Source organism: Schistocerca serialis, chromosome 11 (assembly GCF_023864345.2).
Source record: "Schistocerca serialis cubense isolate TAMUIC-IGC-003099 chromosome 11, iqSchSeri2.2, whole genome shotgun sequence".
In the NCBI taxonomy this organism is placed as follows: Eukaryota; Metazoa; Arthropoda; class Insecta; order Orthoptera; family Acrididae; genus Schistocerca; species Schistocerca serialis.
The window spans coordinates 198,492,662-198,508,408 of record NC_064648.1 but is presented as its reverse complement, the minus strand read 5'-3'; the positions used below and the strand labels follow the sequence as shown (position 1 = coordinate 198,508,408).

Sequence of the window (15,747 nt, the reverse complement as noted above, 5' to 3'; positions counted from 1 at the left end):
CTCTAATTTCCCTTACCTTTGAATGGTGATCACTGCGCGATATGAAAGTTGGTGGTAACAATATATGCTCTACATCCTCAGCGAAGATCAGATTTCGGAATTTAGTGAGCAGCCCCTTCTGTTTAGCGCGCCGTGTATCTGCAAGAGTGTCCCACTTCAAACTTTCTATAAGATTTGTAACGTTCTCGCGATGGTTAAAGGTACCAGTCACGAATCTTGCCGCTCTTCTTTGGACCTTCTCAATCTCTTGATCAGACCCAACTGCTAAGGGTCCCATACAGACGAAAAGTACTCGAAGACTGGACGAACTAACGAATTCTAAGCTATTTCCTTTGTTGAAGGACTGCATCGCTTCAGGATTCTACTAATAAACTGCAATCTAGAGTTCGCCTTGCCCGTTACTAGTGTAAACTGATCGTTCCAAAAAAATAAAAAATAAAAAATCCGCTCTGAGCACTTAATTTCTGAGGTCATCATCAGTCGCCTAGAGCTTAGAACTACTTAAACCTAACTAACCTAAGGACATCACACACATCCATGCCCGAGGCAGGATTCGAACCTGCGACCGTAGCGGTCGAATCTGATCGTTCCATTTGAGCCATTTGAGATGATTTCGAATAGTCACACCGAGATACTTGACCCCTCAAAGTGGTAGAAAGTTTCACTTATTTAGGGAGTAAAATATCTAGTGATGGAAGAATAACTAACGAAATTAATAGAAGGTTACAGAAGGGAGGCAATTTTTACCAAACAATAAAACACCTGAATTAGATTTTCACTCTGCAGCGGAGTGTGCGCTGATATGAAACTTCCTAGCAGATTAAAACTGTGTGCCCGACCGAGACTCGAACTCGGGACCTCTGCCTTTCGCGGGCAAGTGCTCTACCATCTGAGCTACCCAAGCACGACTCACGCCCGGTACTCACAGCTTTACTTCTGCCAGTATCTCGTCTCCTACCTTCCAAACTTTACAGAAGCTCTCCTGCGAACCTTGCAGAACTAGCATTCCTGAAAGAAAGGATATTGCGGAGACATGGCTTAGCCACAGCCTGGGGGGTGTTTCCAGAGTGAGATTTTCACTCAGCAGCGGAGTGTGCGCTGATATGTAATTTCCTGGCAGATTTGGACTAATGAAGTTTCAGAAAGAGCGAAACTCCTTATGTATAAGAATTATTACATCCCTATTGTCACCTATGGTGGACAAACATGGACAATGACAGAAAGGGACTGGAGCAGACTGCAAGCAGGGGAAATGAAATTTCTCAGAGCAGTTAAGGGAAAAACAAGAATGGATAGAGTAAGGAATGTAGAGATTAGAAAGGACCTTAAACAAGAAAGTACACGAGAAGAAATTGAAAAAAAAATTACGATGGTATGGGCATGTTAAAGGATGCATGGGCAGAGACTCCCCAAAATTATGGAAGAACTGAAGATGGATGGGAAAAGACCTAGAGGGCGCTCAAGAACACGGTGGAAAATGGGAGTGAGAAAATCTGTAGAAAGGAGAGGGGTGACCTGGCAGCAAGTGGGGGAAGAAAAGTGGTGGGAGGACCGAGCCAAATGGAGAGGACTCAGACCCGGCAGTAGCTGGAGCGGGATTCGGATATAGATAGACATTAATGGGGATTTTCGCCCTGTTACCCGCCGTAGGTTACACTTACTAATAGTGAGAAATAACAGCCAGTCATTACACCACGCATTTATTTTGTGCAAATCCTCAATCATTTGTTCACAACTTTCGTGTGATACTAGTTTCCTGTAGACTACAGCATCATCGGCAAACAACCTAATGCCGCTGTCAATACCATCAACCAGATCATTTATGTAAATCGTAAAAACCAGCGGACCTATTACGCTGCCCTGGGGCACACCTGAAGTTACGCTTGTTTCTGTTGAAGTCTCGCCATTCAGGACGCCATACTGCTCACTGTATGTTAGAAAACTTTCTATACAACCGCGTATGTCATTGGATAGACCGTAAGCGCGCACTATTTGTAGCAAGCGACAGTGCGGAACTGAGTCGAACGCCTTTCGAAAGTCGATAATATGGCATCAACCTGCGAGCCGGTATCTAGAGCCTGTTGTATACCGTGCACAAATAGGCTACGCGAACGCAACACAAGCACTGCATTATCGTATGTGGATGGTGTCTGAGAAAATTTGTTGCAGTGGAGCTAGCAGCAAAGAAGTAACAAATTTAAGTGTTATGCACCATGTGACAGTTCTTCATGCACGTCGTTGTTTATGATTGTCAGGTCTCCTGAACTATGATAGGCAGATTGTTCTTACCCGCAAAGCGATTGTCGCCTAACGGTAAAGGATACGTGTACATTCGACATCGCTGCAGTAGTTTAGGAGGAGATATGAGACATACACACATATACAGGGTGTTACAAAAAGGTACGGCCAAACTTTCAGGAAACATTCCTCACACATAAATGAAGAAAAGATGTTATGTGGACATGTGTCCGGAAACGCTTACTTTCCATGTTAGAGCTCATTTTAGTTTCGTCAGTATGTACTGTACTTCCTCCATTCACCGCCAGTTGGCCCAATTGAAGGAAGGTAATGTTGACTTCGGTGCTTGTGTTGACATGCGACTCATTGCTCTGCATCAAGCACATCAGTACGTAGCATCAACAGGTTAGTGTTCATCACGAACGTGGTTTTGCAGTCAGTGCAATGTTTACAAACGCGGAGTTGGCAGATGCCCATTTGATGTATCGAGACAGATTTCCAGAACGAAGGTGTCCCGACAGGAAGACGTTCGAAGCAATTGATCCGCGTCTTAGGGAGCACGGAACATTCCAGCCTACGACTCGCGACTGGGGAAGACCTAGAACGACGAGGACACCTGCAATGGACGAGGCAATTCTTCGTGCAGTTGACGATAACCCCAATGTCAGCGTCAGAGAAGTTGCTGCTGTATAAGGTAACGTTGACCACGTCACTGTATGGAGAGTGCTACGGGAGAACCAGTTGTTTCCGTACCGTGTACAGCGTGTGCAGGCACTATCAGCAGCTGATTGGCCTCCACGGGTACACTTCTGCGAATGGTTCATCCGACAATGTGTCAATCCTCATTTCAGTGCAAGTGTTCTCTTTACGGATGAGGCTTCATTCCGACGTGATCAGATTGTAAATTTTCACAATCAACACGTGTGGGCTGACGAGAATCCGCACACAGTTGTGCAATCACGTCATCGACACAGATTTTCTGTGAACGTTTGGGCAGGCATTGTTGGTGATGTCTCGATTGGGCCCCATGTTCTTCCACCTACGCTCAATGGAGCACGTTATCACGATTTCATACGGGATACTCTACCTGTGCTGCTACAACATGTGCCTTTACAAGTACGACACAACATGTGGTTCATGCACGATGGAGCTCCTGCACATTTCAGTCTAAGTGTTCGTACGCTTCTCGACAACAGAATCGGTGACCGATGGATTGGTAGAGACGGACCAATTCCGTGGTCTCCACGCCCTCCTGACCTCAACCCTCTTGGCCTTCATTTATGGGGGCATTTGAAAGCTCTCGTCTACGCAAACCCGGTACCAAATGTAGAGACTCTTCGTGCTCGTATTGTGGACGGCTGTGATACAATACGCCATTCTCCAGGGCTGCATCAGCGCAACGGGGATTCCGTGCGGCGGAGGGTGGATGCATGTATCCTCGCTAACGGAGGACATTTTGAACATTTCCTGTAACAAAGTGTCTGAAGTCACGCTGGTAAGTTCTGTTGCTGTGTATTTCCGTTCCATGATTAATGTGATTTGAAGAGAAGTAATAAAATGAGCTATAACATCGAAAGTAAGCGTTTCCGGACACATGTCCACAGAACATATTTTCTTTCTTTGTGTGTGAGGAATGTTTCCTGAAAGTTCGGTCGCATCTTTTTGTAACACCGTGTATAATGTATTTTGGTAATATTTACAAATGTGTCTTCTGTGTGCCTGCCTCTATAACTCAGCAAACCACCTCTACAGCTTCTTGCGGGGTCTACTCCCCATCCATGAAGATGGTTTCGGTTTGGAACTTCAGTGGTTGGGTTTGAATATATGGGTCTCAAAAAGAGGACATCGCACCAATAAACTTCTTATGGGAAGTAGGTGAAGCAGCTGGCAACTGATTAGCAAAGTGGCCGAGACTGGCTGGAATGTTCTTTCTGGAATGTTCGAGAATGTTGTAGAGTATTCTAGAATGTTCCAGAATCTTTCAGAAACTTCGAGAATATTCAAAATATTCTAGACTTTTACAGAACATTCGAGAATATCCTCGAATGTTTCATTATTCTGTTGTGGTGAGGATACATTCGAGTTGATAAGGGTAGGCATACGAGACGATGAGATGCATGGGTAATTTCCAAGAATGATTGCCTTTCGCAGTCACGGAATCCAAGCGATGCATATCGAAAGTGCGATTGTAAATCGGTCATGCTACTCTGGTGGCGGGCGTTATGATCGTCATTTTTATCTGTTTTGCGTCGTTCCCTTAGTTGCTCTACGTTACGTACTCCCGCGAATTATTTGTGAGTCGCTAGGGAAAACCAGACGATTTATGTCGGTAGTGAGTGGGATGTGTGGTGTTATTGACGTTTCTTCGAGGAAAGGAGGGACCATGTATACTGTGGTGGTGCGAAGTGTGTAAAACTCCATGTGTGTAAAACTTCATTAAGAAGTGTTTCGATGCTGAAATAGCGTGAAAATTTCATTGCAGACAGTGCGGAAAACTGAGTACCACGGCCGGCCGGAGTGGCCGTGCGGTTCTAGGCGCTAAAAAAAAAAAAATGGCTCTGAGCACTATGGGACTTAACTTCTGAGGTCATCAGTCCCCTAGAACTTAGAACTACTAAAACCTAACTAACCTAAGGACATCACACACATCCATGCCCTAGGCAGGATTCGAACCTGCGACCGTAGCAGGTCGCGCGGTTCCAGACTGTAGCGCCTAGAACCGTTCGGCCACCCCGGCCGGCTAGGCACTACAGTCTGGAGCCGAGCGACCGCTACGGTCGCAGGTTCGAATCCTGCCTCGGACATGGATGTGTGTGATGTCCTTAGATTAGTTAGGTTTAATTAGTTCTAAGTTCTAGGCGACTGATGACCTCAGAAGTTAAGTTGCATAGTGCTCAGAGCCATTTGAACCATTTGAGTACCAGGAAGAATACATGGTTCGACTCTTACCAATTATCCATCCAGACCAAAGTAATTCTTCTATCTTGCTGGATTCGAGATTACACCTCGCAAGCAACAGCATCGGAAACTGACTTCTCTGCTGCTACCGTGTGCGACTATTACCGGATTTGCAGAGAAGTGTGTTATGTGGTAGCCACGAACGACAGTGGAGCTACTGGTGGTCCGAGTAAAGTTGTTGAAGTGGACGAATCTCACATAGCAAGAAGGAAGAACCATAGAGGACGACCTTCAAAGAGTGAATTCGAACATATTAGGCTATTTGGTGGAATAGAAAGAGAGTTCCGGAAGTGTTTCGTTGCCACAATATTGTCCACGGACAAGGTCACTTTAGTGGCTCTGATACAGCACTTTATATTGCCTGGTAGTAAAGTCATTACCGACGGGTTCCAGTCCAACATGACACTCAAAGCAGAAGGATTCGACCACGAGTTCGTCAGACACTCTGTACACTTCGTGTCTCTGGATGGCCCCAGTGTGCACACGCAGAATATCGGGCGGCTGTGGGAATCTGTGAAGTCTTCCATTATATCTACATCTACATCGATACTCCGCAAGCCACCTGACGGTGTGTGGCGGAGGGTGCCTTGAGTTCCTCTATCGGTTCTCCCTTCTATTCCAGTCTCGTATTGTTCGTGGAAAGAAGGATTGTCGGTATGCCTCTGTGTGGGCCCTAATCTCTCTGATTTTATCCTCATAGTCTTTTCGCGAGATATACGTAGGAGGGAGCAATATACTGCTTGACTCCTCAGTGAAGGTATGTTCTCGAAACTTTTGACAAAAGCCCGTACCGAGCTACTGAGCGTCTCTCCTGCAGAGTCTTCCACTGGAGTTTATCTGTCATCTCCGTAACGCTTTCGCGATTACTAAATGATCCTGTAACGAAGCGCGCTGTCTCCGTTGGATCTTCTCTATCTCTTCTATCAACTCTATCTGGTACGGATCCCATACTGCTCAGCAGTATTCGAGCAGTGGGCGAACAAGCGCACTGCAACCTACTTCCTTTGTTTTCGGATTGCATTTTCTTACGATTCTTCCAATGAATCTCAGTCTGGCATCTGCTTTACCGACGATTAATTTTATATGGTCATTCCCTTTTAAATCACTCCTAATGCGTACTCACAGATAATTTATGGTATTAACTGCTTCCAGTTGCTGACCTGCTATTTTGTAGCTAAATGATAAGGGATCTTTCTTTCTATGTATTCGCAGCACATTACACTTGTCTACATTGAGATTCAATTGCCATTCCCTGCACCAGGTGTTAATTCTCCGCAGATCCTCCTGCATTTCAGTACAATTTTCCATTGTTACAACCTCTCAATACACCACAGCATCATCTGCAAAAAGCCTCAGTGAACTTCCGATGTCATCCACAAGGTCATTTATGCATATTGTGAATAGCAACGGTCCTACGACACTCCCCTGCGGCACACCTGAAATCACTCTTACTTTGGAAGACTTCTCTCCATTGAGAATGACATGCTGCGTTCTGTTATCTAGGAACTCTTCAATCCTATCACACAATTGGTCTGATGGTCCATATGATCTTACTTTGTTCATTAAACGACTGTGGGGAACTGTATCGAACGCCTTGCGGAAGTCAAGAAACACGGCACCTACCTGGGAACCCGTGTCTATGGCCCTCTGAGTCTTGCGGACGAATAGCGCGAGCTGGGTTTCATACGACCGTCTTTTTCGAAACCCATACTGATTCCTACAGAGTAGGTTTCTAGTCTCCAAAATTCTACAACTGATCGACGTTAGAGATATAGGTCTATAGATCTGCACATCTGTTCGACGTCCCTTCTTGAAAACGGGGATGCCCTGTGCCCTTTTCCAATCCTTTGGAACGCTACGCTCTTCTAGAGACCTACGGTACACCGCTGCAAGAAGGGGGGCAAGTTCCTTCGCGTACTCTGTGTAAAATCGAACTGGTATCCCATCAGGTCCAGCGGCCTTTCCTCTTTTGAGCGATTTTAATTGTTTGCTTAAAAGAGAAGGTCGTCCAGGAGAGAGAGACGGACTACACTTGTTTCAGTACCTCTATTTCCACAACTTGCGTTTGCATGATATTGGCAGAGTTTACCCAGGCTATGCCAAACAGGGAATTGTTCCCGTAGCGTACACATTACACGGACTTTCACATGACGACGAGTAAGGTAAGTCGTCTCCTTTGTAATTACAAATATGTTTGTAAAGCTCTTCTTTTGTCGCTCCTGTAGTGACCACCGTAAACATACTCATAATGCCCGCCACCAGATCGCGTGATCGATTTAGGATCGCACGTTCGATATGTATCGTTGGGACTCCGCGACTTCGATAGGCAATCGTTCTTGTAAATTACCGATTCATGTGTCGGTATACTATTCGAAATCACTTAGATCGCATCAAGGAAAGGTTAATGTTATAGAAAATGAAATAAATTAAGGGGGGTAGGACGTGAAACGGGCCGACTTGGAGCAGGAGAGGCACCACAGGATATTTTAATTTCCACTGTCTAACTTTTACAAATAAATTCATAAAACTTTGTCACCATGGCCAGGAAGGATTGAGGACTCACACTTATCGCAGTGGAAGTTCAAAAACGTAGCAAAATACCTTCTTTTACATGTGAAATTTCATCATTTTTTCACTTATTACTGGCTGCATTTGTTTCTGTAGGTACACTTTTCTTTCTAAGTAAGAGAGATTCTTCGATGAATTTTGCACAGCATACAAGCAGTACTTACAGGTGTATGAAACTCTAGAATTTTCCAAATCTATTAAAAACTGTGGTAAAAATTGAGATAATTAACTATAAAATTTTAGTTTTTTCTATACAAGAAGTTTCAAATGTAACAGTTCATTCATTTTTTTCATAAATTAAATAAACTCTAGATTTTCATACACATGTAACTATAGTTTGTATGCTGTGCAAAATTCATTGAACAGTCTCTCTTACTCAGGAAGAAAAGTGTACCTATAGCAACAAATGCAGCCAGTAGTAAGTGAAAAATGATGAAATTTCAGATGTAAAAAAATGTATTTTGTTACGTTTGTGAGTTTCCAATGCTATGAGTATCCTTCCTGGTCATGCTTTCAAAGTTTTATGAATTTATTTGTAAAAGTATAGACAGTAGAAAATAAAATGTCCTGTGGTGCCTCTCCTGCTCGAAGTCGGCCTGTCTGACGCCCTACCCCTCTTAAAGTGAAAGTGATTTGTTTAAGGTAGTGAACTGTGTGTTAAATGCAAGTTTAGTCTGTTAATTTTCACGATGTTCTCGAGTTTCTCGAATGGTTTGGAGTGTTGTCAGAAAACAAAAATGAAAATGCAGGCCAAGAGAAGCTCTTTATAGCTATAAAAAATAGCAATATTAATTCATTTCCCACAGATTTAGTTCCACTTGGCACCATGTCAAGCTTTCACAATCACAGTTGATGGAAACTAGTGGGCAAATAAAAATTATCTGGTACAAAGTCTACAAATGGATGCTATTTGTCTTGAACGTACCTTTTCTCCTGAAAGTAAGCAGCAACGATTCCACACAAACACATAATTTCTTCTGATCTAACTGTCCTGCAGCCGTACCACCAACACTATATTTTAATGAGTCTCTGTAAAATGCGTACACGTATTTCTCAAAAAGCGTATGAATGAAATCGTGACAACAAATGATCTGTAACAGTCCCTTCACACAACGAAAACAGCGACAGAGCCACGACAACAATCAACTAAGCAACGCGAACAGAGATAATGATCGAGCGGCTCGCGGCAGCCAACAATCCCTACCAGAGATGCTACGCCCAGAGCAGGCCCAGAGTCAAATGCTCCCACTAGCTGACTGCCCCATTAAACCGCCTATTTGCCACTGCTCCTACAAATTTTCGGCTTCCGTTTCATCGGGAGTGACGCAACACGGCGGCGCCACAACGGCCTGTGTTTTCCCAACTTCTTTGCTTGTCTACAAATTTATCTGTTCCGCCGCGTCGCGAAATCTGCCATGTCTCGCTGTGAGTGCGTTTCGGTTCGCTTCCAAATTCGCGGAATCTAACTCTGCTGGCGCCAGCGCCTTCGCAATCTCAGGACTCCAAGGTTGGCATTCCCCCCACCCCCACCCCCCCCCCGCTCCCCCTCTGACACATACATAAAACATACACACAAATTGCGGTACCAAGATGATACCAAGGGATAGTCTCCCTGTGAATGAAGAAATCTGTATTACTGAACTAAAACAGAGCATGATCCCATTTGAAGGCTGTCAATCTAAACGTTGCTAGCAGCATCAAAATTTTGGATTTCAGTATCTCATGAAATTATGAACGTAATTCAAAAATCCTGGATTCTGTCATAATCTACTCAGTAATTCTATCAGTACCACAGCATTTTCCACAACGCGCATTACTGAAGGGAGGGGTTACTTTGCGCCCACAATACAAAAATAAAAATACAAAATTCGTTAGTTGTACGAGAATCATTTTAACAACATACTTTTTGAAAAGCTACTGATGCGCGAGTAGCACCTGAAAATGACTTTTTAACACACTCTCATCAATATCAACGCTGTTCCAATAACGTCTGCTACGGACTTTATGACCACCACAAAAAAAAAAAAAAAAATGCAAATTTCCTTCGTTGCTGTTGATTTTAACTCTCAGCGCACTTTTTAAAGAACTACTGATGTGCAAGTAAGGGCGTGAACCTGACAGTACTGAATATGACATTCGCTGGGCAAGTGACATCTGCTACTGAGACTTAAATTTTTATATTACGTTTAAATGAAAAATTTTAAACATATATGGAATCCGGTAGAAAAATTCATTAAAAAGAATTAATTTTTTTTTTTCAAAATTTTCAAATGTAAAGTAACTGGCTAGATCACAATATTTTCAAAAGGTGCGTGACAAACAAAGAGTTGGACGTCCTGTGACAGCAACCACCGAGTTTCACAAGCAAAATGTTGACAGATTGATTCAGGACGATCGTTGTATCACTCAGAGAGAATTTGCAAGCACAATAGGCATTTCACAAGAACGCGTGGGTCACATTATTGCTTTGCCTGGCTATCGGAAGATCTGTGCACAATGGGCACCCCGGATGCTGACTCCTGAAATGAAGGTGCACAGACTTGAAATTTGCCAGGAACTGCTCTCGCGTTACGAGAATGAAGGTGACGCCTTCCTCCATTCAACTGTAAAAGGAGAAGAAACGTGGGTACACCTTTACGACCCGGAGACGAAACGTGACACTGTGGATGCGGAAGCAGAGTGTCGATTTCTTCCGTGACGGCTTCACAAAAGTCGTTCATCGTTGGCAGATATGTATCCAACTGGTTGGTGATTATGTGGAAAAGTGAATATTGGTAATTAAATATCACGCTCTAAGGATTATTCGTGCGTTTGATTTATTAAAAAAATTCCCATCCAAACCCAATTAACGAAGGTGGAGGCATTACTTTTCATTCAACCCTCGTAGGCTCACTGAATAAGGTGGCGTAAGGCCGTCGCATTGAACGGAGTGCATGTTGAAAAATAGGGTTTTGCAGCCAAAAGAATGAAGAATAATGTGTATTGGAATCCTGAAGAAAACCAACCTAATTGTAGAAAAAAAAAAACGCATTGCATTACTTATTGCTCGCCACTCGTATATACAGGGCTATTACAAATGATTGAAGCGATTTCATAAATTCACTGTAGCTCCATTCATTGACATATGGTCACGACACACTACAGATACGTAGAAAAACTCATAAAGTTTTGTTCGGCTGAAGCCGCACTTCAGGTTTCTGCCGCCAGAGCGCTCGAGAGCGCAGTGAGACAAAATGGCGACAGGAGACGAGAAAGCGTATGTCGTGCTTGAAATGCACTCACATCAGTCAGTCATAACAGTGCAACGACACTTCAGGACCAAGTTCAACAAAGATCCACCAACTGCTAACTCCATTCGGCGACGGTATGCGCAGTTTAAAGCTTCTGGATGCCTCTGTAAGGGGAAATCGACGTGTCGGGCTGCAGTGAGCGAAGAAACGGTTGAACGCGTGTGGGCAAGTTTCACGCGCAACCCGCGGAAAATTGTGTCATGCCGCAACTGGAGACCGACAGCGCCGACTCCATCTTTCTACAGGATGGTGCTCCACCGCACTTCCATCGTGATGTTCGGCATTTCTTAAACAGGAGATTGGAAAACCGATGGATCGGTCATGGTGGAGATCGCGATCAGCAATTAATGTCATGGCCTCCACGCTCTCCCGACTTAACCTCACGCGATTTCTTTCTGTGGGGTTATGTGAAAGATTCAGTGTTTAAACCTCCTCTACCAAGAAACGTGCCAGAACTGCGAGCTCGCATCAACGATGCTTTCGAACTCATTGATGGGGACATGCTGCGCCGAGTGTGGGAGGAACTTGATTATCGGCTTGATGTCTGCCGAATCACTAAAGGGGCACATATCGAACATTTGTGAATGCCTAAAAAAAACTTGTTGAGTTTTTGTATGTGTGTACAAAGCGTGAAAATATCTCAAATAATAAAGTTATTGTAGAGCTGTGAAATCGCTTCAATCATTTGTAATAACCCTGTATATCACTGAAGGTATCCGCAATATTATATTGTTTGTACGACACAGTTCATGAGATGTTGGTCGGTATAAGTATGTAGATACGTGAACTCGCCTCTTTTTAAAATGGCGTGCCCTAAAAATTCAACATCAGGCACAAATTATTAATTTTTTACTTTTTTTTATAAATATTTCTATTCGCCATATGCTTTGGGGACATTACGTGCACATACCGCCAACCCCCTTGCTGCAGTGGCAACACCGGTTCCCGGCAGATCAGCAAAACTACGCGCTGGCTTGGCAGCCACTTGGATGGGTGACCATCCGGTCTGCCGAGCGCTGTTGGCAAGTGGGATGCACCCAGCCCTCGGGAGGCAAACTGAGGAGCTGCTTGACTGAGAAGAAGCGGCTCCGGTCTCGGAAACTGACATACGCCCGGGAGAGCGGTGTGCTGACCACATGACCCTCCATATGCCCATCTGGAGACGTCAACACCCTCAGGATGACACAGCGGTTGGTCGGTACCGGTGGGCCTTCAAGGCCAGTTCAGACGGTCTTTGTTTTTTTTTCTTTTCTATTTATCAACATATATGACTGAACGCACCTGCGAAATTACGGCATTGTATGACACGTACACCATGTCGTCAAAAGTATCCAGATACCCCCAAAAACATACGTTTTTCATATTAGGTGCATTGTGCTGCCACCTACTGCCAGGTACTCCGAATCAGCGATCTCAGTAGTCATTAGACGTCACGAGAGAGCAGAATGGGGCGCTCCGCGGACTTCGAACGTGGTCAGGTGATTCGGTGTCGCATGTGTCTCTTTCAAATTCTAAAGGTGGCAGGGGTAAAATACAGGGAGCGAAAGGCTATTTACAACTTGTACAGAAACCAGATGGCAGTTATAAGAGTCGAGGGGCATGAAAGGGAGGCAGTGGTTGGGAAGGGAGTGAGACAGGGTTGTAACCACTCCCCGATGCTATTCAATCTGTATATTGAGCAGGCAATAAAGGAGTCAAAAGAAAAGTTCGGAGTAGGGATTAAAATCTATGGAGGAGAAATAAAGACTTTCAGGTTCGCCGATGACATTATAATTTTGTCAGAGGCAGCAAAGGACTTGGAAGAGCAGTTGCACGGAATGGGCAGTTTCTTGAAAGGAGGATATGAGATGAACATCAACAAAAGCCAAACGAAGATAATGGAATGTAGTCGAATTAAGTCGGGTGATGCTGAGGGAATTAGATTACGAAATGAGACACTTAAAGTAGGAAAGGAGTTTTGCTATTTGTGGAACAAAATAACTGATGATGGTCGAATAGGGAGGATATAAAATGTAGACTGGCAATGGCAAGGAAAGCGTTGCTGAAGAATAGAAATTTGTTAACATCGAGTATAGATTTAAGTGTCAGGAAGTCGTTTCTGAAAGTATTTGTATGGAGTGTAGCCATGTATGGAAGTGAAACGTGGACGATAAATAGTTTGGACAATAAGGGAATAGAAGCTTTTGAAATGTGGTCGTACAGAAGAATGCTGAAGATTAGATGGGTAGATCACATAACTAATGAGGAGGTACTGAACAGAATTGTGGAGAAGAGGAGTTTGTGGCACAACTTGACTAGAAGAAGGGATCGGTTGGTAGGACATGTTCTGAGTCATCAAGGGATGACCAATTTAGTATTGGAGGGCAGCGTGGAGGGTAAAAATTGTAGATGGAGACCAAGAGATGAATACACTAAGCAGATTCAGAAGGATGTAGGTTGCAGTAGGTACTGGGAGATGGAGAAGCTTGCACAGGATAGAGTAGCATGGAGAGCTGCATCAGACCAGTCTCAGGACTGAAGACCACAACACCACCACCAACAACAACAACATGTGTCATACGTCTGTACGCGAGATTTCCACACTCCTAAACATCCCTAGGCCCACTATTTCCGAGGTGATAGTGAAATGGAAACGTGAAGGGACACGTACAGCACATTAGCGTACAACCCCACTGACAGACCGCCGACAGTTGAAAAGGGTCGTAATGCGTAAAGAGGCAGACATCTATCCAGACCATCCCAGAGGAATTGCAAACTGCATCAGGATCCACTCCAACTACTGTGACAGGCGGGAGGCGAGAAAACTTGGATTTCGTGGTCGAGCGGCTGCTCATAAGCCACACATCACGCCGGTAAATGCCAAACGACGCCTCGCTTGGTGTAAGGAGCGTAAACATTGGACGACTGAACAGTGGAAAAACGTTGTGTGGAGTGACGAATCACGGTACACAATGTGGCGATCCGATGGCAGGGTGTGGCTATGGCGAATGCCCGCTGAAAGTCATCTTCCAGCGTGTGTAGAGCCAACAGTAAAATTCGGAGGCGGTGGTGTTATGGTGTGGTCGTGTGTTTCGCGAAGGGGGCTTCCACCCCTTGTTTTGCGGGGCACTATCATAGCACAGGCATACATTAGCTGAAGAGCAATTCCGGGATGGCGATCCGCGACGGAGTGGTCACACGACAGTAACACCCCTGTAATGGACTGGCCTGCACAGAGTCCTGACTGAATCCTATAGAACACCTCTGGGATGTTTTGTGACCGCCGACTTCGTGCCAGGCTTCACCGACCGACGTCAATACCTCTCCTCAGTGCGGCAGGCCCTGAAGAACGGGTTGCCGTTCGCCAAGAAACGTTCCAGCACCTGATTGAACGTAAGCCCGAGAGAGTCGAAGCTGTCATCAAAGCTAAGGATGGGCCAACACCATACTGAATTCCAGCATTACCGATGGACGGCGCCACGAACTTGTAAGTCATTTTCAGCCAGGTGTCCGGGTATTTTTGATCACATAGTGTACATAGATAACTCTGCTTCTGGGCCGCGTATCAAGATGAGACGTACCAGATTTTAAGTTAGATCTCCAAAAACACAACTTTCATAATGAAAATCAGTTTTGTACAGCAGTTTTTGCGTGACGTGCACATAAACAGACAAACTAACTAACTAACAAAAATTCACGTAGTGTAGATAAAGTTGTGGAACGAACATCAAAAGTTCTTGCAATTAGTGTAAATAACAGTAGTAAGCGACGGAGTGTCATTACAAAAGTTGAAAGATGTAAACGTCAGTTGCAACAATTCGGAGCCGTCTGGATCAGATAATATATTATTAGCGACTCTTGGAAAGAAGTAAAAGCAGCTTCAGTCTGTCACTGACATGGATTATTTCAAGACTGGTGACGTTCGGAGGCATATTTATGCGTACAACAGCGGGAAAGAGCATCCTAGAGCGGCAAAGGTAATTCTGTCGCTAGAAGAAAGTGAACTTTTCAAGGCTGGGAAAACGTAACTAAAAATTGTGCTGAAAAGTACAAATTACCGTTACAAAGCGCTGGACGAACGCAGAGTCCTGTTGAAAAATGTACGTGTTGTTATGGCTCATGATTTGTGTTTGTGATGACGACCATGGAGACGGTTTTGGTGCTGAGCCCGACAGAGTAATAATGGGCGGCTGTATGGAACTGCGCAAACGTCGCCGTAAAATGGTGAGCGAAAAGGTACGAATATCAGCTATTTATTGCTTCATCATCATCATTATAAGACGTAGAGCGAGAAGTCACAGTTTCTGTTATAACTTATGTTGTAAACTGTTTACCGTATTGTGTTCACGATATTGGTCATCATCAAATGCTTATGAAAATAATCTACATCTACATGGATACTCTGTAAATCACATTTAAGTGCCTGGCAGAGGGTTCATCGAACCACATTCATAATTCTCCATTATTCCATTCTCGTATAGCGCGCGGGAAGAACTAAAACCTATATCTCTCCGACTTCCCTTATTTTATCGTGGTGATCGTTGCGCCCTATGTAGGTCGGTGTCAACAAAATATTTTCGCATTCGGAGGTGAAAGTTGCTGCTTGGAGTTTCGTGAGAAAGATTCCGTCGCAACGAAAAACGCCTTTCTTTTAATGATGTCCAGCCCAAATGCTGTATCATTTCTGTGACACTCTCTCCCATAATTCGCGATA

At 44.3% G+C, this 15,747-nt stretch overlaps 2 protein-coding genes across 6 annotated transcripts in view; one reads left to right on the top strand and one right to left on the bottom strand.

Moving 5' to 3' along the window:
* The window catches only part of LOC126426826 (uncharacterized), a 269,461-nt gene that overhangs the window by 70,592 nt on the left and 183,122 nt on the right, over positions 1 to 15,747 (top strand). The gene's annotated exons all lie outside the window — the stretch shown is intronic.
* LOC126426822 (serine/threonine-protein kinase OSR1) overlaps positions 1 to 15,747 on the bottom strand; it is a 523,270-nt gene that overhangs the window by 391,938 nt on the left and 115,585 nt on the right. The window contains exon 1 of one of the 5 annotated variants that reach the window (XM_050088844.1): positions 8,690 to 8,840. The exons of 3 other annotated variants lie outside the window; for them this stretch is intronic. In XM_050088844.1, the coding sequence (XP_049944801.1) occupies positions 8,690 to 8,733 (44 nt within the window). In that variant the 5' untranslated portion in view covers positions 8,734 to 8,840. Of the gene's footprint in view, positions 1 to 8,689; positions 8,841 to 15,747 lie in introns of those variants that run through there. One more of the 5 variants, XM_050088848.1, reaches the window with a different exon arrangement.